The sequence below is a fragment of the Pelophylax lessonae genome (genome assembly GCF_965119305.1).
Source record: "Pelophylax lessonae genome assembly, chromosome: 3".
Taxonomy (NCBI): Eukaryota; Metazoa; Chordata; class Amphibia; order Anura; family Ranidae; genus Pelophylax; species Pelophylax lessonae.
In genome coordinates, this window is record NC_138770.1 from 286,294,649 (window position 1) to 286,318,010 (window position 23,362).

Below are 23,362 nucleotides of genomic sequence, written 5' to 3' on the forward strand. Positions count from 1 at the left end.
AAAATTCTCAGTTTCATAAACGTACACCTTAAATAGTACCTAGTGACATCAGAATAGAAGATTCAAAAAGGTTAATGCAAAAAAGTGACCAAGTGCGTTTCTCAATTACCAATCAGTATAAATCATGAAGCACATACCACGCAGTAAATACATGAATGGTTCAAACAACTTAAAAAGTGAAAATAGATTATAAATAAAGCAAAAAGTCTGTATAAGCAATAGTTCTCCCAGTGAAAAAAAGCAAAAAAAATGCAATTTATATGAATAAAGCCGGAACACAAAAATGCTTCTTCCAAGTAAAATTCTTTATTCACGCATGGACAACATGACAAAGCTGACACGTTTCGGCTTTAAGCCTTCCTCATTGCATGTACAATAAAATCAAACTTGTATAATGTGAATACTGCTCCTAAAACTAGGGGCGGTACATACTTAATTGCAATTATCAATACATAACACCAGGGAAGAGGTGGTGTTTTCAAATCGGTCAAAAAAACAAGAAAGGTGTCCCATTGGAAAGAAAAAAGATTAACCCCTTAATAAACTTCACAATGATTTCAAAAAAAGGTTTATGTCCATCCTATTGTTCATACCTCCAGATGCTCTAGTATTTAGCTTGTGTATCCACCACACCTCACGCTGTATTAAAGTGCGGTGTATATCACCTCCTCTAACTGGTCTTCCAACCTGTTCTAAACCAAAAAAAGGTTAAAGAACTAAGGTTACCTCCATGGATTTCTCTGAAATGTTTAGAGACACTAGAAATTTTTTTGGCATTGATGTTTGATGCATCATTGAAATGTTCAGATATTCTTACCCTTAAATTCCAAATGGTACATCCAACATACTATTAAAAAAAAAAAAAAAAAACTGCAATACCTATGGTGACAGGTTGCTTTGACAGATCCCTCTCCACAGAGAATATGGGTCCCAAATTATTGAGACCAAGATAGCTTTGTTCTCCATACTCCATCGTATCATTCAAGGAAAATGAACGATCATCAGCCAAGATGGTTCAGCGTACAGTAACCGATCATCAGCCAAGGTAATTTGATGTGTGACAACCTAACAATTTTCCTTTTAAAAACGTTCCAACAGAAGTAAAACCGATCCCCAGCATGTATCAAGCGAAAGAAGGAGGTAGGCAACTCATAGTGTAGTATTTTAAACACTCCAGTTTATTAAAACAGTTTGCACTTACACTTAAGATGGGGGGGGGAGTCAACATTTTATCAGCATTTCCTTTTAACAAAGGAGAGGATCAGCACCCAAGCAGATTTTTAAACAAACAATGTTTGCGTTAATAAAAAGATTTGAAAGTGGAAATATTTCATTACTGAAAGACTGACATGGTTTGATGCTTGAATAGGACTTGCAATCGAAAGAGGCAAGAGATAGAAAGTTATTCATTTGTACCAACAAAAATTGTTTCCTTTTAATTTCAGTTATGGGTTTTTTTCCACCCCCCCAATTTCTCACCTATGATCTTTGTCCTCCTATCTTCTACAGAAAAAAAAAATAAAATAAGAGGGATGGGTAGGGCCGCATTTCTCTTTGAGCAGCCAATCCCGCAGGAACTTTTAGGCTCCAAGAGGGATTTGTGAATCTACAATTTAATTATGTCCATTTTGATGATTCTTTGAAACCTATGTATGTTCAGTTTTCATTTGCTAGTTGAACATGTGATGTAGACTGATGTACCATTACCTTTGTAGTATTGTGTTGATGACGTGGAACTGGCCATTCCAACCAAAATAAAATATATAAAAAATAAAAAGAACGTTGTTTACCTAACAGGTCATCTCATGCTGGTTTTAAATATTGACTTTATTAGGAAGAATTATCATTAAGTGTGTGCGTGATTTTTTTTTTTTGTTTTTCTTTTTAAATATGCACAAAATGGCTAAACAATAATTTGCTCAAGACATCTCCTGAAATGTTTACAATTACTTTTTAACAAGGTACGTTTTTTCTTGGTACTGGAGATTTAATCTGGTATTATGTGGTTATATATTTGTCTAAATCTTCTGAATCGACCACAATTATAACAGCGGGTGGCCATGCCAGCTTGGCAAAAGTTTATTACTTATTTTGGTTGAAGGAGCTAGCCAAACAGCTGAAGGCACTGTTCCAAGTATTGAGAGCTGGCAGAATACAAACAGCCTGGCAGAGAGATGATATCCATCTATGCAGTTTGTGGATATAGGAATCTGTAAGCCTTTTTGTTGAAGACACAGACTGAAAGAAAAGCAGTGTATGACCAGCTTTATAACTAGTGTTACAGTAATACCACGTATCGCTACCATAAATCAACATTTGAACCAAAGGGTCTTTCACATTTGTACTAGGAGGCCAATTGTGGATATTTGGCATACATCTGCTAGCCTCAACATAAACATTAAGGGCTGATTCACAGGGCAGTTTTTGGCCATTCACCACCCAAATCAGTGCATTTCTGTGAAGTGTACAGCCAAGAGTTTTTGATCAACTGCAAACAGGAAGCCTCTGAAAATCAATGACAGGCTGAGAGGCTTCCACGTGTATTCACACATGAAGTGATAACCCGAGATTAGGGACAGATGAGCAGCACTGGATGCAAACTAGTCTGCGAACAGGGCAAACATCTGCCACTAACTACATGTATTCACTCAAGGAAAACAGCCACAATTCATTAGCCTATCGAGGATTTGTACAGACTTCCTGTCCACAGCTTATCAAAAACACCTATTCTGGCAATACACTAGACGAAAATCATTTGATCCGTTCGTTTGTTTTTCGTCCAGTTAATGGGCACAAATAGAAAATCAGTTTTAACTTTTCAGAGCTGAAAAATCAAAGGAACAGTTTAAAGAATTCCACCAAACTAACGATAAATTGAAAGGTTAATTTGTTTCTCACCCAAACTGTTTGCACTAGACATATGTGACAAAGCGAACAAAAAAATGATTCATTCATGTCAATTGAACGATTTATCAATCAAAATTCGGTCATTACACCATGGCAAAATCGTTTGCTCTCATGGTCGAGTGTTCCCTTTTTTAGAAAACAAGTTTGAATGATTTTTCAGCTCATTTATGGCCAGCATTACCCATACCAACCACAGAAATAGGTTAAGTGCTGTATGGCCGGGAATGATCATGTGAATGGTATAAAGTGATTTAGAGCACAAACCTAAAAACAAAAATTTGGCTAAAGTGGGGAAGGCGTAGACTTAATCTGCTGGGAGGATCTCTGCTGTAATATTGTTTTTAATGCATTCAGTGCTCGTTAAACATTTCTACTAACTTTCTGTGTCTGTATCGACCTTTTCTGGGACAGAGTGGTGAAATCTCCCAAAGCAGGGAGAAAACACAGCAAAAAAAAAAAAGAAATCAAAAAACATCTAAAATGAGTAAACCTCCCAAAAAAAAATGTTCCTTAAAAAAGGAGAAGATCACCTGTAGTAACATGTTGCACTCCGTAATTAGGGTGCAAAATGTAATATGTTGCTATAAAGGACCTGCCTGCAGCCTCTGCACCCTTCCCTGTGACAGTGGGGCTTCATCTCACCACAACCGCTGCCGCAATTTACGTCTTTAACTCGAGTCATTCTGATAACAGATGCATTGCTCTGCAGACTCCGGAGAAATGCACATTTTTTCACCTGCAAAAGGACTTTAACTCTCTTTTGATGCAACTCCTGTAAGGCTGGATACACACTATACAACTGTTTTATTTCCTTTAGATTTACTGTCAACTATGTAATGCAAGGGCCTGCCTGATTGAACACAAATTGAAAGTGTTTAGCTTTTACCTCGTATTATATGGTTTTGATAAACTGTAAGGAAAACATCTAAAGATAATATTATAGTGTGTATCCAACTTAAAGGGTTTCATCAGATTTAAAGGATTTTCCAGGCACTAAAGTTGTACTTGCCCAATGTGTTAATGCACAACTTAGGAATTTCGCAATAGTTTGCTTTGGGTCCCGTTTACACCTGTGCTTCCACACATCAGGAAAATACTACATGCATTTTTGGCCCCACAATGGCAGTGAACAAAAAAAAGAAAAAAATCACATAAGAGACACACAAAAATACAGAAAAGGTATGAGCCCAACCTAAAAGAGAATCCTAATAAGCTAAGCCCTAAAACTAATCAAACCCGTCTACATACTACGATCATCCTGCTCTGCATGGAAAGCTAGCAGATCCCGCATCGAAACAGCAACAAAACCCCAGAGGCAGGAAAAAAAAAAAAAAGATCTGCCTTTGCCATACAGACATAATGAGTAATAGATACACATCCATTACAAACAATGAAATAGGCAAATATAAAAAAAAAAAAAATACCTATGGTTGGGAGTTTAAAATGTAATTTTAAAGGCAAGAACACAAGAAGCCAAAAACACAGTTACAATGCTCTCAGCACCAAATTGTGTAAGTAAAAAACAAAGTCAATACATCAATACAAGGTAACAAATGTCTGTCAAGAAGAAATAAAAAAAATTACACAAGCAAGAGGTGAATGATCCTAAAGCTACTAAAATTATTTGCATCGCATCACTAGCTTATCAAAGATATAACAGTATACTTACCTTACATCCAAAAATTAAGGAGATGGTGCTGCTATTACATGCCACCTTACAGTGGCAAAGCATTGGAGAGAAGCAATCCAGGTTTTTGATACTGGAAGATATCTTTTCGGAGCCAGGGCATCTTAACCTATCTGTTAGCAGGGCTCCAGGACAAGGTCTTTGCAAATGTTTGTTAACTGGTTTAGACATTTAAGAAAAAAAAACAAGATCTAAAAACAGTTTTCTGTTTCTTTAAGAAATGAGAACTCAAGCAGCTGCTAAATGAGGACAAACAAAAACTATGATACTGCTTATTGCTGCACTTGCTGCTGTTTTAGCATTTCCACAAACGCTCTCATAAAAAAGAAGCAACTGAGGCAGCAGGGACATCCAGAGGCTCCAAGCTGCTCCAAAGGAGGGGCACCTAGCTTACCGCAAGAAATTCAGGCGATGAAATCAGCAATGGAATATATTAACCGATGTAGAAACTAGCACTTTCCTCAATATCTTAACAGGCTAATATTAAATCCTATGGAGGTACAACAAGCACATATATAAAATTTAAGAAAAAAAAAAACCTGGCAAACAATATATTTCTAGTCAATGATTTTTATACATTTGTAAACACTTTAAGAGCTTAAGTCTTAAACTGCCTTCATTTGCTACCTTTGGGTCTAATTAATATATTTAAAGTGGTAATAACACCTTAGTGACCGAGTAAAACAAGTGTTAAGGCCCCATTCACCCCTGAGTGGATCATTTTTCAGGCATTTTTTTTTTTTTTTTTTTTTGGGGGGGGGGGGGGGGGCGTTTTTCAGATGTTTTTTTGCAACTGTTTGGAGGCAGACATTGATTGACATCTAACAACAACGCCTGGGATCCGCCAAAAAAAGAAGCAAATGTAGTTTTTTTGAGCTTCAGGCATTTTGCTTCAGGCAACAAAACGTTCATATGTGAACAGGGACCATTGAAATGAATAGGATTTTGCTTGTTGGGCATTTTGAGACTTTAGAGATGAGCATTTGACGAGCTGAAAAACACCTAGGTGTTAACAGGGCCTAAAGCCTAAACACACTTTAGCTACTTTGACATGCGTTAGTAAAACTGTACATCCAGGTGGATTATACCTTTTATTCCAGGACAAATTGGACTTTTTGGTGGTAAATGGCAACGGATATCTTCTCAGTTGTTGCTTTTTTTTTTTGTAACCACTTACAGATCGCCTGCCGTCGATTTACGTTGGTACTTTTATGCTAAGTACCGGGGTTATAGCAGCAGATAGCTGCCATAACCCTAGTACAGTGGTTCTTAACCTTGTTGGAGGTACTGAACCCCACCAGTTTCATATGCGCATTCACCGAACCCTTCTTAATTGGAAAAATAAAATATGATTTTTTCAAATTCAAAACATAGGTATATATTTATACATAGGTGCACAAAATTAACAAAACCATTAAAGAACAAAACCATTGCATTAATACTGAGCACTGACCATTGCATTAACACTGACCGCTGACCATTTGCATTAACACTGAGCACTGACCATTTGCATTAATACTGACCGCTGACCATTGCATTAACACTGACCGCTGACCATTTGCATTAACACTGACCGCTGACCATTTGCATTAACACTGACCGCTGACCATTTGCATTAACACTGACCGCTGACCATTTGCATTAACACTGACCGCTGACCATTTGCATTAACACTGACCGCTGACCATTTGCATTAACACTGACCGCTGACCATTTGCATTAACACTGACCGCTGACCATTTGCATTAACACTGACCGCTGACCATTTGCATAACACTGACCGCTGACCATTTGCATTAACACTGAGCGCTGACCATTTGCATTAATACTGACCGCTGACCATTTGCATAACACTGACCGCTGACCATTTGCATTAACACTGACCGCTGACCATTTGCATTAACACTGACCGCTGACCATTTGCATTAACACTGAGCACTGACCATTTGCATTAACACTGACCGCTGACCATTTGCATTAACACTGACCGCTGACCATTTGCATTAACACTGAGCGCTGACCATTTGCATTAACACTGAGCGCTGACCATTTGCATAAATACTGAGCGCTGACCATTTGCATAACACTGAGCGCTGACCATTTGCATTAACACTGAGCGCTGACCATTTGCATTAACACTGAGCGCTGACCATTTGCATTAACACTGAGCGCTGACCATTTGCATTAACACTGAGCGCTGACCATTTGCATTAACACTGAGCGCTGACCATTTGCATTAACACTGAGCGCTGACCATTTGCATTAACACTGAGCGCTGACCATTTGCATTAACACTGAGCGCTGACCATTTGCATTAATACTGAGCGCTGACCATTTGCATTAATACTGAGCGCTGACCATTTGCATTAATACTGAGCGCTGACCATTTGCATTAATACTGAGCGCTGACCAATTGCATTAACACTGACCGCTGACCATTTGCATTATCGCTGACCATTGCATTAACACTGACCGCTGACCATTTGCATTAACACTGACCGCTGACCATTTGCATTAACACTGAGCGCTGACCATTTGCATTAACACTGAGCGCTGACCATTTGCATTAACACTGAGCGCTGACCATTTGCATAAATACTGAGCGCTGACCATTTGCATAACACTGAGCGCTGACCATTTGCATTAACACTGAGCGCTGACCATTTGCATTAACACTGAGCGCTGACCATTTGCATTAACACTGAGCGCTGACCATTTGCATTAACACTGAGCGCTGACCATTTGCATTAACACTGAGCGCTGACCATTTGCATTAACACTGAGCGCTGACCATTTGCATTAACACTGAGCGCTGACCATTTGCATTAACACTGAGCGCTGACCATTTGCATTAACACTGAGCGCTGACCATTTGCATTAATACTGAGCGCTGACCATTTGCATTAATACTGAGTGCTGACCATTTGCATTAATACTGAGCGCTGACCATTTGCATTAATACTGAGCGCTGACCATTTGCATTAATACTGAGCGCTGACCATTTGCATTAATACTGAGCGCTGACCAATTGCATTAACACTGACCGCTGACCATTTGCATTATCGCTGACCATTGCATTAACACTGACCGCTGACCATTGCATTAACACTGAGCGCTGACCATTTGCATTAACACTGAGCGCTGACCATTTGCATTAACACTGAGCGCTGACCATTTGCATTAACACTGAGCGCTGACCATTTGCATTAACACTGAGCGCTGACCATTTGCATTAATACTGAGCGCTGACCATTTGCATTAATACTGAGCGCTGACCATTTGCATTAATACTGAGCGCTGACCATTTGCATTAATACTGAGCGCTGACCAATTGCATTAACACTGACCGCTGACCATTTGCATTATCGCTGACCATTGCATTAACACTGACCGCTGACCATTTGCATTAACACTGACCGCTGACCATTTGCATTAACACTGAGCGCTGACCATTTGCATTAACACTGAGCGCTGACCATTTGCATTAACACTGAGCGCTGACCATTTGCATAAATACTGAGCGCTGACCATTTGCATAACACTGAGCGCTGACCATTTGCATTAACACTGAGCGCTGACCATTTGCATTAACACTGAGCGCTGACCATTTGCATTAACACTGAGCGCTGACCATTTGCATTAACACTGAGCGCTGACCATTTGCATTAACACTGAGCGCTGACCATTTGCATTAACACTGAGCGCTGACCATTTGCATTAACACTGAGCGCTGACCATTTGCATTAACACTGAGCGCTGACCATTTGCATTAACACTGAGCGCTGACCATTTGCATTAATACTGAGCGCTGACCATTTGCATTAATACTGAGTGCTGACCATTTGCATTAATACTGAGCGCTGACCATTTGCATTAATACTGAGCGCTGACCATTTGCATTAATACTGAGCGCTGACCATTTGCATTAATACTGAGCGCTGACCAATTGCATTAACACTGACCGCTGACCATTTGCATTATCGCTGACCATTGCATTAACACTGACCGCTGACCATTGCATTAACACTGAGCGCTGACCATTTGCATTAACACTGAGCGCTGACCATTTGCATTAATACTGAGCGCTGACCATTTGCATTAACACTGAGCGCTGACCATTTGCATTAATACTGAGCACTGACCATTTGCATTAACACTGAGCGCTGACCATTTGCATTAATACTGAGCGCTGACCATTTGCATTAATACTGAGCGCTGACCATTTGCATTAATACTGAGCGCTGACCATTTGCATTAATACTGAGCGCTGACCATTTGCATTAATACTGAGCGCTGACCATTTGCATTACCAACCAACTAACCAAAAAAAAAAAAAAAAAAAAAGGCTCTCCTAACTTAAAAAAAAAAAAAAATGCCATACCAATACTGCACACTCACTCACTGTGTATAACTGTTATACACAGTGGGGGGGGGGGGGGGGGGCGCCTTTTTAGTAAAACACTTCTCTGCAGAGAACACCACATCTACCTACCTTAGTCCTCCTGATTCTGGGCTGGCTGCTGCGCTGGCCTAGTAGTGCGTGGCCTGTGAGCGGCCTGCTCTGGCCTGGGTCTGGTGCCAGACTGGTGTCAGACTCACTCAGTGAGCTACCACTCAATAAGCCTCCTCCTAGGCCTAGGAGTTGGACCTCTCTCCCCTCTAGTCTCCGAGTCCCCGCTCTCACTCCGCTCAGTCTGTCCTTGTCCTCGCTATCAGTGCACTGACTCACAGTGTGTCAGTGTCACATGACATGTGAATCACTCCGCCAGGTCCGGGCTCTGTACTGTGGGGATGTTGTGCGTTTCCATGACGACGGTGCGGAGCGGAAGGACACACCCAAAATTGGAGAAATAGTCCCTGACAGCGAAGTGGTACTAGTGGAGGGTGTGCGTGTCACCACCGAACCCGTGAGACTGACTCACCGAACCCCTGGGGTTCGATCGAACCCATGTTAAGAACCACTGCCCTAGTATTTTTTTGTAACGGTGGGCGGCCCTCTTTAAGATAAGGGTGGTCGCAGTGGCGGATTCGCAGCAGGATCACCCTTACGGTGCGGTGGAAGAGGTGCCCCCCCTCCCGCCGCGTCCCGGTCGTTTTCCCTGCTTACCGGGAAAAAGGATTCGGTCCTCTCTTCTCACAGACAGGAAGTCGAGGGAGGGCAAGATGGTCCCCACTCGACTATGGACTTGGAGGACTGAAGCGACGCCAAAACGTAGTCTCCTAGCAACTGCTTTGAAGAGAATTTTTTTTCAGCAATTTTTTTTCTTCATTTTAGTGTAGTTGTGAGGTCTGAGGGTCTTTTTGACCCCAGACTTCAAATACAAAGAGGTCCTGTCATGCTTATTTCTATTACAAAACATGTTTACATTTTTTGTAATAGGAATAAAAATGATCAAAAAATAGAATTTTTTAAGAACTTACCGTAACGGAGTCCTCTGACAGATACAGCCTCTTCCAAGTTTCATCACTATTAAGTAATGGCGCCCTCTGCAGGAGCAGGCTAGGTAGTGAAACTTCATTAAAAAGCTTTTAACTGGACACACCCGAATGCTTAGGCTTCGCACAGAGCGAAGGTAAAACAATATCTTTAAATTGAGGTGGGAGGCAGACACCACCTTATCCCTATGAACGACCAGGTAAGGCGAACCAATTCAGACACACTGTGAGCACAAGTGATAGCCACCAGAGAGGCAACTTTCTGGGACAACACAGGAAGAGGTATTTCTCTGATGTTTTCAAAGGGAGGTCGTTGCAAAATGGAAAAAAAAAACATTCAAATCCCACGGAGGCAAAGGAGCCCTCCACGGAGGAGCCAGATGATGCACCCCTTGAAGAAAAGTGTGAATCAGGGAATAAGTCGCAAAGGGACGCTGGAAGAAAATGGCCAAGGTCGACAGTTGACCTTTAATCATGCCCAACGCCAAACACTGTTCCACACTTCTCTGCAAGAAAGCTAGGACCCTTGCCACCGAAAAGGAGCGAGGATGCAACCCTAGCAACTCACTCCAGGCAATGTATGCCTTCCAGGTACGATGATCAGTCTTCCTGGAGGTAGCCTTCCGAGCTCTCAGCAAGGTAGGAATAACAGCATCAGAGAGACCTCTGTCTCTTAACACCTGGCCTTCAACGGCCATGCCGTTAAAGCCAGAGACCGTAAAGCAGGGTGGAAGATCGGTTCTTGAGACAGCAGATCTTCCCTCAGAGGTAGCCGCCAGGGAGGCCCGACGACCATCTTGACGAGGTCTGCGTACCAAGATTAACGAGGCCAGTCTGGAGCCACCAGAATCACTTGTACCCGTTCCAGCTGTAACCTGCGGAGGAACCTGGACAACAGTTGAATCGGGGAAAAGGCATAAAATCAGCTGATACTGGTGCCAAGGCACCATCAACGCGTCCATGGTATATGCCACAGGATCTCGAGCCCTGGCCACGAACCTTTCCGCCCTTTTGTTGAAGCGAACAGATCCATGTCCGGAGTCCCCCACCGGACACACAGGACCTGAAACACCTCCGGATGCAGGGACCATTCCCCCTGATCCAAGGACTGATGACTCAGATAGCCCGCCTGCCAGTTCTCCACTCTAGGAATTTTAACAGCAGAGATAGCTGGAATGTGTGCCTCAGCCCAAGACAGAATCTTGGCCAGCCTTGGTGCTCCCTTGGTGATTGATGAAAGCCACAGCCGTAGCATTGTCGGTTTGAATCCAACTGGGCGACCGCGCAACCAAGTCGCCCAATGGAGCAGGCAAAATTTTATTGCCCTGAACCCCAGGACATCGGCAAGGAGGATTTCTCCGATGACCACTTCCCCTGGGCACAAAGTGTCCAGTACTCCCCCCCCCCCCCCCCCCAGCCAGTCAGGCTGGCATCCGTGGTGATCACTGTCCACAGCAGAGGCAGAAAGGACTTGCCCTGGTTCAGAGTGGGTGACAGAAGCCACGATGAAAGTTCTGTCCTCGTGAGACGGCTTATATACAGGGTGTTGTGCAGAGTCCTTGTGTGAAGCTGGGCAAAGGGGATCGCCTCGAAAGCTGAAACGATCAGCCCCAGGGACCTCATGCAGGTCCGCAGGGAGGAGAGATTGTTGTCCCTGAGGGACCTGATCTCGCCCTGCAAGGTCTGAAGTTTTTCCTCTGGGAGAAAAACCTTTGCTTGAGCGGAGTCCAAGACCATTTCCACATAATGCAGACCTACTGACTGAGTCAGTGCCGACATCTTGAAGTTGATGGTCCACCCGAACTCCTGGAGCGTCTGAACCGTCACCGTCCGATCGCCCGACATCTGAGCCCTGAGCTCACCCTTCACAAGAGGTCGTCCAGATAACAGAGGACCGCAATCCAATTCTTGCGCAGCAGAGCCAGCACTGGGGCCAAAACCTTTGTGAAGACCCTGGGAGCCGAAGCTAGACCAAAGGGTAATGCCACAAATTTAATGTGCTCCTCTGCCACTGCGAAGCGGAGATACCGCTGATGACCTTCGTAGATAGGGATGTGCAGATACGCATCCTTTAAAATCGATGGAGGCCAGATAATCCCCTTGACTTAAAGACGTCACCACCAACCGGATGGATTCAATCCGGAACTTCTGCACCCGCACAAAGCGGTTCAGTGACTTGAGGTCAAAGAATCGGAGGAACCTTGCCCTCCTTCCTAGGCACTGTGAACAGGTTTGAATAAAAAACGTGAAATCTCTCCCGCTGTGAAACTGGGACAATAATGCCATGAGCAAAAAGATCTTGCACTGCTCCCTTGAGAGCCGTCAGGTGATCGGGAGCCAGACTGATTTGATGGAAAGAACCTGTCTGCGGGGCGAGATCGAAATTTGATCTTGTACCCTGAACGAATCAGTTCGTGAACCCATTTGTCCTGAATCAGGGACAACCAGGGTTCCTGAAAGTAACGCAGACGTCCCCCCACCTCTGAAACAGGTGAGGGCGTCCCTTCATGCGGAAGACGGCTGGGCTGCTGCACCGGACTGACTGGCCTTGGGCTTACCAGACCAGGGCTTCTTGTTGCCGCGGGAGGCCTTGAAGGATTTCCCTTTTGCCTGCGCCCCTGAGGCACAAAAGGGCCCCAGATGAGCCTTGAAGGAAGGACCCTACGGCACGCGGGGCGATTTACCCTTCGCGGATTGGGGCAGGAGGGTACTCTTACCCCCTGTGAGACCCTTGACAATCTCAACAAAAAGGCGTTCCCCCAAATAGGGGCCATCAGACACGGTCTTTTTAGAGGCATGGTCAGCCGACCAGCACTTCAGCCACACCATACGGCGGAGTACAATCCCCACTGCAGACAATCTTGCGACCAAGGGAGCCTCGTCCTGGGCCGCGCCACACAGATACACCATGGACTGGGCCATTTGGTCCGTGAGCTCAATGAGATTCAGAGGAACTGACTCAGCCACCAAATTGCGCCTAAGCACCTTAGTCCATTCCGTAACCGTCTGAGAGACCAGCACGGAGGTGAACACCGGCTTGAGGAGTGAGCCCGCCGGCGGGAAAGAGTCTTCACAAGCCTATCTATCAGGTCTTTACACACCGGGAATCCTCCACGGGAGCCACTGTGGATTTATTCAACCTGAGAACCGTGTAGTCCACTTTTAGTGACACCGTCCAGCGAATGTAAACCGGGTCCGAAAAGGGATAACGGCGTTGAAAACGCTTAGGCACTGCCCGCACGTGCTTAAAGCGACGCCACTGTTCGTTCACAATATCGTGAAACTCCTCGGGGCAGGGCAAAACCTGACCCAAATTCTGGGCTTTGCGGGACACGAGGGAAACCCGCTTACCTGACTAGGTAGGCTCCTGTAGAGGAGCTGTTGGCTCAGGAGACGCTGCCTAAACCTCTGTCCGTGCTTTACGCAGATCTGTTCAGGACAGAATCCCCGAAACTGGACAGGCTGTGGGACCTATGGAGGGCAGACCTTCCTGACCTGGATAGGGAAGATTGGGAGGATTGCCTTGACGGGAGCATTCGGTTGTTGATCTCCTCCAGAGACAAACTGATACAGGTTAAGTTCTTACATAGAGTGTACTATACCCCCCCAGAGATTGTGCAGAATATACCCTCGGAGATCACATTGTTGTTCCCGTTGTGGGACTGGGGTGGGCACATACCTACATATGTTCTGGAGCTGCCCTAGGATCGCTCAGTACTGGGCAGCGGTGGTGGAACTTAACTACCGCCTTCAGCTTTCGCTTCCGCTCTCTCCTGGGTTGGCCCTTCTGGGGATTCCGGACGATGACCAAAGGCCTAGATGTACTAAACTCTTGTTGAGTCATCTCTTAATATGCAAAACGGGAAATTATTCTGCACTAGAATTGCCAACCCTCCCCACTCGATAGGGTCATGGGAAAAAGCTATAAACGCAGCTCTCCCTATGTATAAATTGACATATATTAACAGGAATTGTCCTACAAAATTTGAAAAGGTTTGGCAACCGTGGACAGCTTAGGCTGCGCAGTCGAGATGTTGTGAAGGTCTATTTTTTGGTGTTCATGTATGATTCTTGACTGTCAATATTCCTGCTCATTTCCTGAGTTGAGATGATACCGCTGTTACTCTTTACCTCTGCTATATGCACATCTTCTCTGATGTACACTTTCTACTTACCTCTGTATAACCTGTATTATATTCTTCTACTTCTCTGATTCAATAAAGGAACCGAATGTTAAAAAAAAAAAAATACATGCGGCACACTGCACTGCACAAACCCTTCAATCTTGATAGCACACATTTTCCCGGTTACAACAATAATAAAAATAAATAGAAAATTTCAGATGTTACTTATCACACATTTATGTACCGTGTTTCACCGAAAATAAGACCTACCCTAAAAAGAAGACCTACTGTTATTTTCGGGGAGGGCTGCAATACAATATAAGCCCTACCCCGAAAATAAGCCCTAGTTTAGGGTTTGTAAAATCCTAGCATCCACTCCACACTGTTTTATATAATGTCCAGTGTGTTTCTGTAATCTAATAGTGTGGCATACCTTCGGTACAGTGCCGTTAGGTGCTCAGCTGATCTCCTGCTCTTCACTTCCTCTCATAGCGGGGGATCTCAGCCCCTCCCTTCTACAGTGTTCAGAGCGGGTCACGGAAGCACACATTCCTGCATCTCAGCTCTCTCCTCCCTCTGCTGGCTTATGTTGGTATCGAACACATTAATGTATCTCGGCTCTCTCCTCCCTCTGCTGGCGCTTCCGTGAATGCCAGCTGCCAGTGGGGGAGAAGAGAAGGAGAGCAGAGCGGGAGATGAGCTGAGCGCCAAGCATCGCTGTATCGAAGGTATTTCACACAATTAGATTATAGAAACACACTGGACATTATAGAACACAGTAAGAGAGGATGCTAGGATTTTACAACCACTTTTACTAGGTTCACACAGGGGATTCCCGACAGGAAGGGAAGGAGAAGACAGTGCATTACAGATAAGACCCACCCCGAAAAAAAGCCCTACTGTGTCTTTTGGTGCCAAAATAAAAGACCCAGGCTTATTTTCAGGGAAACACGGTATGCACAGTTTTAGACATACATTTGTGCTCCTAAGTTTACATACCCTGGCAGAATTTAGGATTTCTTGGCCATTTTTTAGAGAATATGAATGATCACACAAACTTTTCTTGTACTCGTGGTTAGTGTTTGGCTGAAGACATTACCAATCAACTGTGTTTACGCTTTTTAACCACTTCCCGCCCGCCCTAAAGGGAAATGAAGGCGGGAAGGTGGTTGTATTATCCTGACAGAGCGGCGATCGGTGATGTGGCGTGTCACTCTGACACACCGCATCTCAGATCTCGGTAAAGAGCCTACTAACGTAGGCTCTTTACCATGTGACCAGCTGTGTCCAATCACAGCTGGTCACATTGTAAATCGGAAGTGCCATTGATAGGCACGAGTAGGAGGAGAGCCGATCTGCAGCTCTCCTGATGGGGGGGGGGGGGTCTGTGCTGGTAATCAGAGCATTGATTATGCCAGTGCCCTCCCCATCAGTGCTGCCCACCAGTGCCCATCATTGCCATCTATCAGTCCCGCCCACCAGTGCCTCCTCATCAGTGCAGGAAAAACCGTATTTACAAAATTTTATAACAAAAAAACTTTTTTTTCCCAAACATTTCAGTCTTTTTTTTTTATTTGTTTAGCAAAAAAGAAAAAACCTTGCGGTGATCAAATGCCACCAAAAGAAAGCTCTATTTGTGGGAAAATAAATTTGGTTTAGGTACAGTGTTGCATGACCGCGCAATTGACACTCAAAATGCAACAGCACTAAAAGCTATAAATTGGCCTGGGCTGGAAGAGGGTGAAAGTGCCCGGTATTTAAAATCATAATGACAAAAGAAACTACCCAAATGACCCTGATCAAAAGTTTACATACCCTGGTGATTTTGGCCTGATAACATGCACACAAGTTGACACAAAGAAATTTGAATGGCTATTAAAGGTAACCATCCTCACCTGTGATCTGTTTGCTTGTAATTTGTGTGTGTATATATAAAAAGGTCAATGAGTTTCTGGACTCCTGACAGACCCTTGCATTTTTCATCCAGTGCTGCACTGAAGTTTCTGGATTCTGAGTCATGGGGAAAGCAAAAGATTTGTCAAAGGATCTGCGGGAAAAATAGCATTTTTGTAAGAACTTTATGTAAAATTATTTTCCTCTCGACAGTCGCTGCCCGATGGTATTAGCCTTCACTAATGGGTAATGGCGCACTCTGCAGGAGCAGGCTAGGCAGATAATTGATTATCAGGTTAATACAAAAAAACTTTTTTGTACCTCAGCACGCCACTAGGGGGCCATCCCTCAGCCATTACCAGAACCTAATCTGATATTACTTCAGTTTGTAGCAAGCTGTACCGGAAGGCAACAACCCCCAGATCCAAAAACCAGGGGGGTGGGGGCGCAACTGTCAGAGGACTCAAAAGAATTTTACGGTAAGTTCTTATAAAAATTCTATTTTCTTTTACGTCCTCTGACAGTCGCTGCCAAATGGTATCCTTTGATAACGTCTTCTTGGACGAAACGCCGTCAGGTCGCGGCGTGCTGACGTCATCCCGGAAGTTATCCTAGGAACGGATGCGCTTTGCCGTCCGGCCGGCGGCCATCCTTCACGATTTTATCTTCTTCGTTTGTAAGTGTTTTCCTTTATTTAAATAAATCTGTCAAGATTGTATCACACTATTGGCGCTCTCTCTTTTTACTCTGGCTGGTGCACCACACTCTGGCACTGAGTTTACAGCAACATTATCGATGCCGTTTGGTCATGAAGCTATACCTATGATGGGAAGGCGTTAAGAGATCATACTGCACAGATTGTTTTATCGTCTGGTAAGAGGCTTGCAGTGCTATTTGAGTGACATTCTTGGCTTCTTGGTTCTTCTGGATTGACCTTGTCTGCTTATTTTAATTAATTTTTGGTAAGAGGCTTTGCAATCGGTGGTGGTTCCTTTTCTATATCTTGTTCCCTGACACTGGGATATTCACTGACCATAATTTCATCTATCTGGTGAGCTGCTGCACAACTGATAAGGGATTTCCTTTGGTGGTGGAATTCATATTTTGATCATTATTTGTACGGTATCACACTATGCAAGTTTTTTTCTTTTATGTACACCATTAACACCATTCGTTGAGGACTCTGATCACTCCAATCTCCCAGATCTGTGACTACATCTTGGCTCATGAATCTTGCTGATTTTTAGTGGCTATTTGGTAAGCGCATTTCCTAAAGAGACCGTGGAGTTATTCACGGTTTTCAACGTCACTCAAGTTGATATTTGGGACACTCATTTGTTTGGACATTTGTTTACCCACATCACGCAGCGCGACTTATTTTTCTATATTAACCTTCACTAATGGGACGTCCCAAAGCAGTGCAGGTATGAGGGGTGGGAAAGAAACGCAACCAATTTAGAAGGTAACGCAAATAACCGGGCCAGTAACAACCTGAGCCCACAGGAAAAAACTGGAACCAAACCCAGAATCAACACCCGACAAAGAGGGACAGAAAAAGAATGTCCCCTTAAACGACTACCGCACTCTTTGTGGCCAAAAGGAAGCATCCGAAGATGCCAAAACGTCAAGTTTGTAAAAACTTAGTGAAAATGTGCACTGACGACCAGGTTGCCACCTTGCACACCTGAGCCAGACGCCTGATGGCGAAAAGCCCAAGAGGCACTAACGGCTCGAGTGGAAAGAGCCTTTACCAGGAAAGGAGGAACCTGACCCGTGATGGAATAGGCCCAAACAATCGTCTGTCTGATCCACTTAGAAATGGTTGCCGCGTAGGCGGCCAATCCCTTCTGAGGTCCCTCAGGAAGAACAAACAGAGAATCGGACTGCTGAATGGACTCCTTGGCGGACAGGTAGACCTTGACCGCCCGGACCACATCCAGAGAATGCAAGGCAAACTCCTTAGGATGCTTGGGTTGTGTACCCAGCAAATGCCACACAATAGCCTCATTGAGGTGGAATGAAGAAAACCACTTTGGGGAAAAGAAGATTGACTCGGTCGCAGAACCACCTTATCTCTATGAAGTACCAGATAAGGAGAACGGCAGGACAAGGCCGCCAATTCAGACACTCTGCGAGCCGACGTGATGGCCACCAGAAAAGCAACTTTCCGTCACAACACAGACAGACATCTCCTTGAAGTTATCGAAGAGTGGTTTAATGTAACACTGACAAAAACCAAATTCAGGTCCCATGGAAGCAAGAGAGCCAAATGCCGCACCGCTTGAATGAAGGTGCGGACCAAAGAAAGCGACGCCAAAGGTCGTTGAAACAAGACGGCCAAGGCCGACAACTGACCCTTGGCCTTATTCAGCACCAGATGCTGATCCACGCCCTTCTGCAGGAAGGCTAAGACCTTCGCCACCAAGAAGGAACGAGGGTGAAAACCATGAACTTCGCACCAAGCCATATACACTTTCCAGGTGCGGCGAAGAGTGGCTTTGCAAGCCTCTTACAAAGTAAGGATGACCGCCTGAGGAAGACCTTTATTCCACAGGACCTGGCTTTTAACAGCCATGCCGACAAAGCCAGCAACTGTAAAGCAGAATGGAAGATCGGTCCTTGAGACAGATCGTCTCGCAGCGGAAGCCGCCATCGAGGCTCAACGACCATCTGAACGACGTCCGCGTACCAGGACTGTCGAGGCCCGATTTCTGAGACGATCAGGGGACAGCTGAAGAATGGATGGGAGGAACCTGTCTGCGGGGCGAGATCAGCTCGATCTTAAGCTCTGAATGAATTGGTTCGTGAACCCACCTGTCCTGAATGCCGGACAACCAGGGTTGCTGAAAAGAAAGCAGACGTCCCCCCCCACTCTGACAACGGGGTGGGCTTCCCTTTAGGGAGAGGTGGACTGGGCCGCCGAACCAGACTGACCGGCGTTTGGCTTACCCAACCACGGCTCCTCATGGCCACCGGGAAGTCCCAAAGGCACGAAGGCAATTCTGTGGCATCTTGGAGGGCCCACTCCGTGTGCAGGGAAGCTCTCCCTTGGTGACCTGGGGCAGACGAGTACTCTTACCTCCCGTGAGCCCCTTATCAACTCAGCTAGAGTAACCCCAAAAAGACGATCCCCCTCATAGGGGACCTCAGACGCCGTCTTATAGGACGCATGGTCAACCGACCAGCACTTTTACCATGTAATGCGGTGGATCACAATCCCCACCGCCGACAACTGGGCGACCAACGGGGCCGCGTCGCCCAGGAACATCGCAGTGTGGATGAGCTGATCCTGTTGCTAAGCCCCTTACACCATGTCATAAGCGCCTGAGAGGCCAAACACAGGTTGCAACAGGGAACCCGCCACTAGATACCCGCCACCCGCTTCCAAACGCCTATCAGCCAGATCCCTGAATACCAGGAATCCCCTACTAGCAGCAAGGTGCACTTATTCAGCCTAGACCCAGTGTGAACCCTTGCTTGGGGACACCGACCAACGTTCGTCTACCGCCTCCAAAAAACGGAGAGCGGGTGGAAAAACGCCTAGGCCCCACCAACATGCGCTAAATGCGCCGCCACTGGCCATTCACGATCGTGAAAATCCACCGGGCAGGAAAAAAGCCTGACCAGACTGTCTGGGGTCTGCAGAACCCGAGCAAAACAGACCGCCCACTTGACTGAGCTGGCTTAAGATAGAAAGTTTCTGTTATGAGGCCCATGAGAGCATCCATCGTAGCGTGTTCCCGCGCTACCGGGGAGGAAGATTCCCCCTCCTCCTCTCCCTCAACGTAGAGGACCTGGGACCCCTCAGGGGGATCGTCCATGGCAACCAATTCGGGCTCAGAATCAGAGGACTGGGGGGGGGGGCACAGGCCGTTTCTTATGGAGGTGTGCGCCGACATCAGCAGATATGGGTGCCGGGGGGGGGGGGGGGGGGGGAGGATTCACGGTTCCCGCGGGCCCCTAAAGCTCTGCTCCTGATGCTAGGCAGCTTCAAACTGGAGTAATATCAGATTGTGTTCTGGTAATGGCTGAGGGATGGCCCCCTAGTGGCATGCTGAGGTGCAAAAAAGTTTTTTAGTATTAACCTGATAATCAATTATCTGCCTAGCCTGATCCTGCAGAGTGCGCCATTACCCATTAGTGAAGGCTAATACCATCGGGTGGCAACTGTCAGAGGATGTAAGAGAAAGGTAGTTTAACTGTAAAAACAGGAAAGATACCCAATGAATTGAGCATGCCAATGAGCAAAGTTCAAACTCTAATTCTACTATTCTACACTCTCTAACCCACATCTTCAATCTCTCCCTCTCTTCTGGCATCTTCCACAACTCTCTAAAACATGCACTAGTCAGCCCCTTAAAAAGCCCTCACTGGATCCAATCAATCTTAAAAACCTACGCCCTTATCTCCTTGCTCCTGTTTTTATCCAAACTGACCACCTTGCCGAGAATAGCCTTCTTGATCCCCTTCAGTCTGGATTTCGGCCTCAATACTCCACAGACACAGCTCTCCTTAAACTAACAAACGTTCTACTAATGGCCAAAACCATTGGACACTATTCTGTACTCCTACTCCTGGACCTTTCTGCTGCCTTTGATACGGTTGACCACCCCCTCCGCCTCAAAAAACTCCACGCCTTTGGTCTTCATTGGTCCTTTTCCCATTTATCCAACCGCACCTTTAGCGTTACTTATAATTCTATTCCCTCCTCTCCTCTTAGTTTCTCTGTTGGGGTCCCCCAAGGCTCTGTTCTTGGACCTCTCCTATTTTCAATGTACACCTCCTCTCTGGGTCAGCTGCTAGCCTCCCATGGCTTCAAATACCATCTCTACGCTGAAGATACCCAAATTTATTTATCCACCCCTCAGCTCACTTCCTCATTTATCACTAATTTTCTAGCAGATATATCAGTCTGGATGTCAAACCACTTCCTCAAACTCAATCTGTCCAAAACCAAACTTAAAATTTTTCCTCCACCACGTGCCCCTTCCCCTGATCTCTCTGTCAAGATCGATGGCACAACTATTAGCCCAGGGCTTGACAAATTTGCCTGAAATCTAGGAGCCAGCTAAAAAAGTTAGGAGCCAGTTTTTTGTTTTTTTTTTAAACTAACAACCAAGCTTTATTTAATAAAACATACTAAATTTACACATAAATATGACTAGAACCCCACTCTCCTCTATAGCGCAATTGGATGGAAAACAGACTCTCTTTCCATCTGATCCGATCCACGGGGTGGATAGAAAATAGAACCACCATCCGTCTGTTTTTGGCGGACAGGATCAGATGGCGGCAGATTACCGCTCCATAGAGGAGAATGAAGGGTCCGATCAGGTCTGCCTGAAAAACTGACAGGCGGACCTGATCAGACAGCCCGTGTGAAAGGGGCCTTCGGTTGTAGCATGGCGATGAGGAAAAAAAAAAAAAAGGTATAGATATAATTTTTTTTAATAATAATTTTAAAAAAATTATTTTTTTTTTTTTTTTAAATTTAAAAAATAAATGAATAATAATCACACTCCCTATCCACTTACCTTTAAGCAAAGGTAAGTGGACAGGGAGATGAAGCCTGCAAAAACTTCCCTCTCATCTCCTCTTAGGAAGGAGATGGGAATGCAATAACAGGCAAGTGGAAATAGTCATTACTCCCGGCCACGACAAGAGGGCGCCAGTTCCCCAGCCTCATCTCACAGAAGAAGGCCTAAAAGCCAGGGCCTCAATTTTCGGACGGCGCAGAAGTCCATGCACTCGGGGAGGAGGTGGGGGCGCAAAAGGGACAGGACACCTCCTGCAGGGCACCCCAGGCGCCAGGTCGCCAATTCTAGTCGCAAATGCGACCTGGCGCCCGGGGTTTGTCGAGCCCTGTATTAGCCCATCACCATATGCCAAGGTCCTAGGTGTAGTCCTGCACTCTGAACTCTCCTTTAATCCCCACATCCAATCACTGTCCAAATCTTGCCGCCTCAACCTCCGCAACATCTCCAAAATACGCCCCTTTCTAACCAATGACACAAAGCTCCTAGTTCACTCCCTGGTCATCTTGCACCTCGACTACTGCAATTCCCTCCTCTTTGGCTTACCTCTACATAGGCTATTCCCCCTTTAATTCATCATGACTGCCAGACTCCTCCACCTTACCAATCGCTCAGTGTCCGCTACTCCTCTCTGTCAAGCCCTCCACTGGCTTCCACTCACCCAACAAATTAAATTCAAAATACTAACATCTTACAAAGCCATCCACAATTTAGCCCCCAGCTACATCACTAGCCTAGTCTCAAAATACCAACCTAAATCGCTCTCTTAGTTTCTCTCAAAACCTCCTGCTCTCTAGCTCCCTCGTCACCTCCTCCCATGCTCGCCTCCAGGACTTTTCCAGAGCCTCTCCAATCTGTCCGATTATCTCCTACTCTATTAGCTTTTAGACGATCCCTGAAAAACCTCTTCAGAGAAGCCTATCCTACCCACACCTAACAACCGTACTTCTATTTTCTGCCTTCTGTTTCACTTAACCTTCCCTTCTAGATGGTAAGCTCTAAAGAGCAGGGCCCTCTAATTCCTCCTGTATTGATTTGTATTATAACTGTATTGTCTTTCCTCATATTGTAAAGCGCTGCACAAACTGTTGGCGCGATACAAATCCTGTATAATAATAATACTCAAGAAGTGGACAATGAGGGGTTCTGTTGAAACCAAACCACAGTCAGGTAGACCAACTAAAATTTCAGACCCAACTGCCAGGAAAATTGTACTCACTTTTGTTGCCAGCGGTTTAGACATTAATGGCTGTGTGGAGTTATTTTGAGGGGACAGCAAATTTACACTGTTATACAAGCTGTACACTCACTACTTTACGTTGTAGCAAACTGTCATTTCTTCAGTGTTGTCACATGAAAAGATATTTACAAAAATGGGGTGTACTCACTATTGTGAGACACACACACACACATATATATATATATATATATATATATATATATATATATATATATATATATATATATATATATATATATATATATATATATATATACACACACAGTGGGTACGGAAAGTATTCAGACCCCCTTAAATTTTTCACTCTGTTGTATTGCAGCCATTTGCTAAAATCATTTAGGTTCATTCTTCTTCCTCATGAATGTACACATAGCACCCCATACTGACAGAAAAACACAGAATTGTTGACATTGTTGCAGATTTATTAAAAAAGAAATTATGTATCCAACACTTTTTCCCCCCCATTTTGGCTAAATTACAAGAGTTAAAACCCCATTTTTTTTATTTTCCCCCATCTGTGTCCCATTGTGAGGTCCCATAG

General features: G+C 44.8%; 1 protein-coding gene across 18 annotated transcripts in view; it reads right to left on the reverse strand.

Moving 5' to 3' along the window:
• DLG1 (discs large MAGUK scaffold protein 1) overlaps positions 1–23,362 on the reverse strand; it is an 818,929-nt gene that overhangs the window by 670,601 nt on the left and 124,966 nt on the right. The window contains exon 1 of one of the 18 annotated variants that reach the window (XM_082251435.1): positions 4,577–4,780. The exons of the other annotated variants lie outside the window; for them this stretch is intronic. Within the exon in view, the coding sequence (XP_082107561.1) occupies positions 4,577–4,765 (189 nt within the window). The 5' untranslated portion in view covers positions 4,766–4,780. Of the gene's footprint in view, positions 1–4,576; positions 4,781–23,362 lie in introns of those variants that run through there. 18 annotated transcript variants of the gene reach the window in all.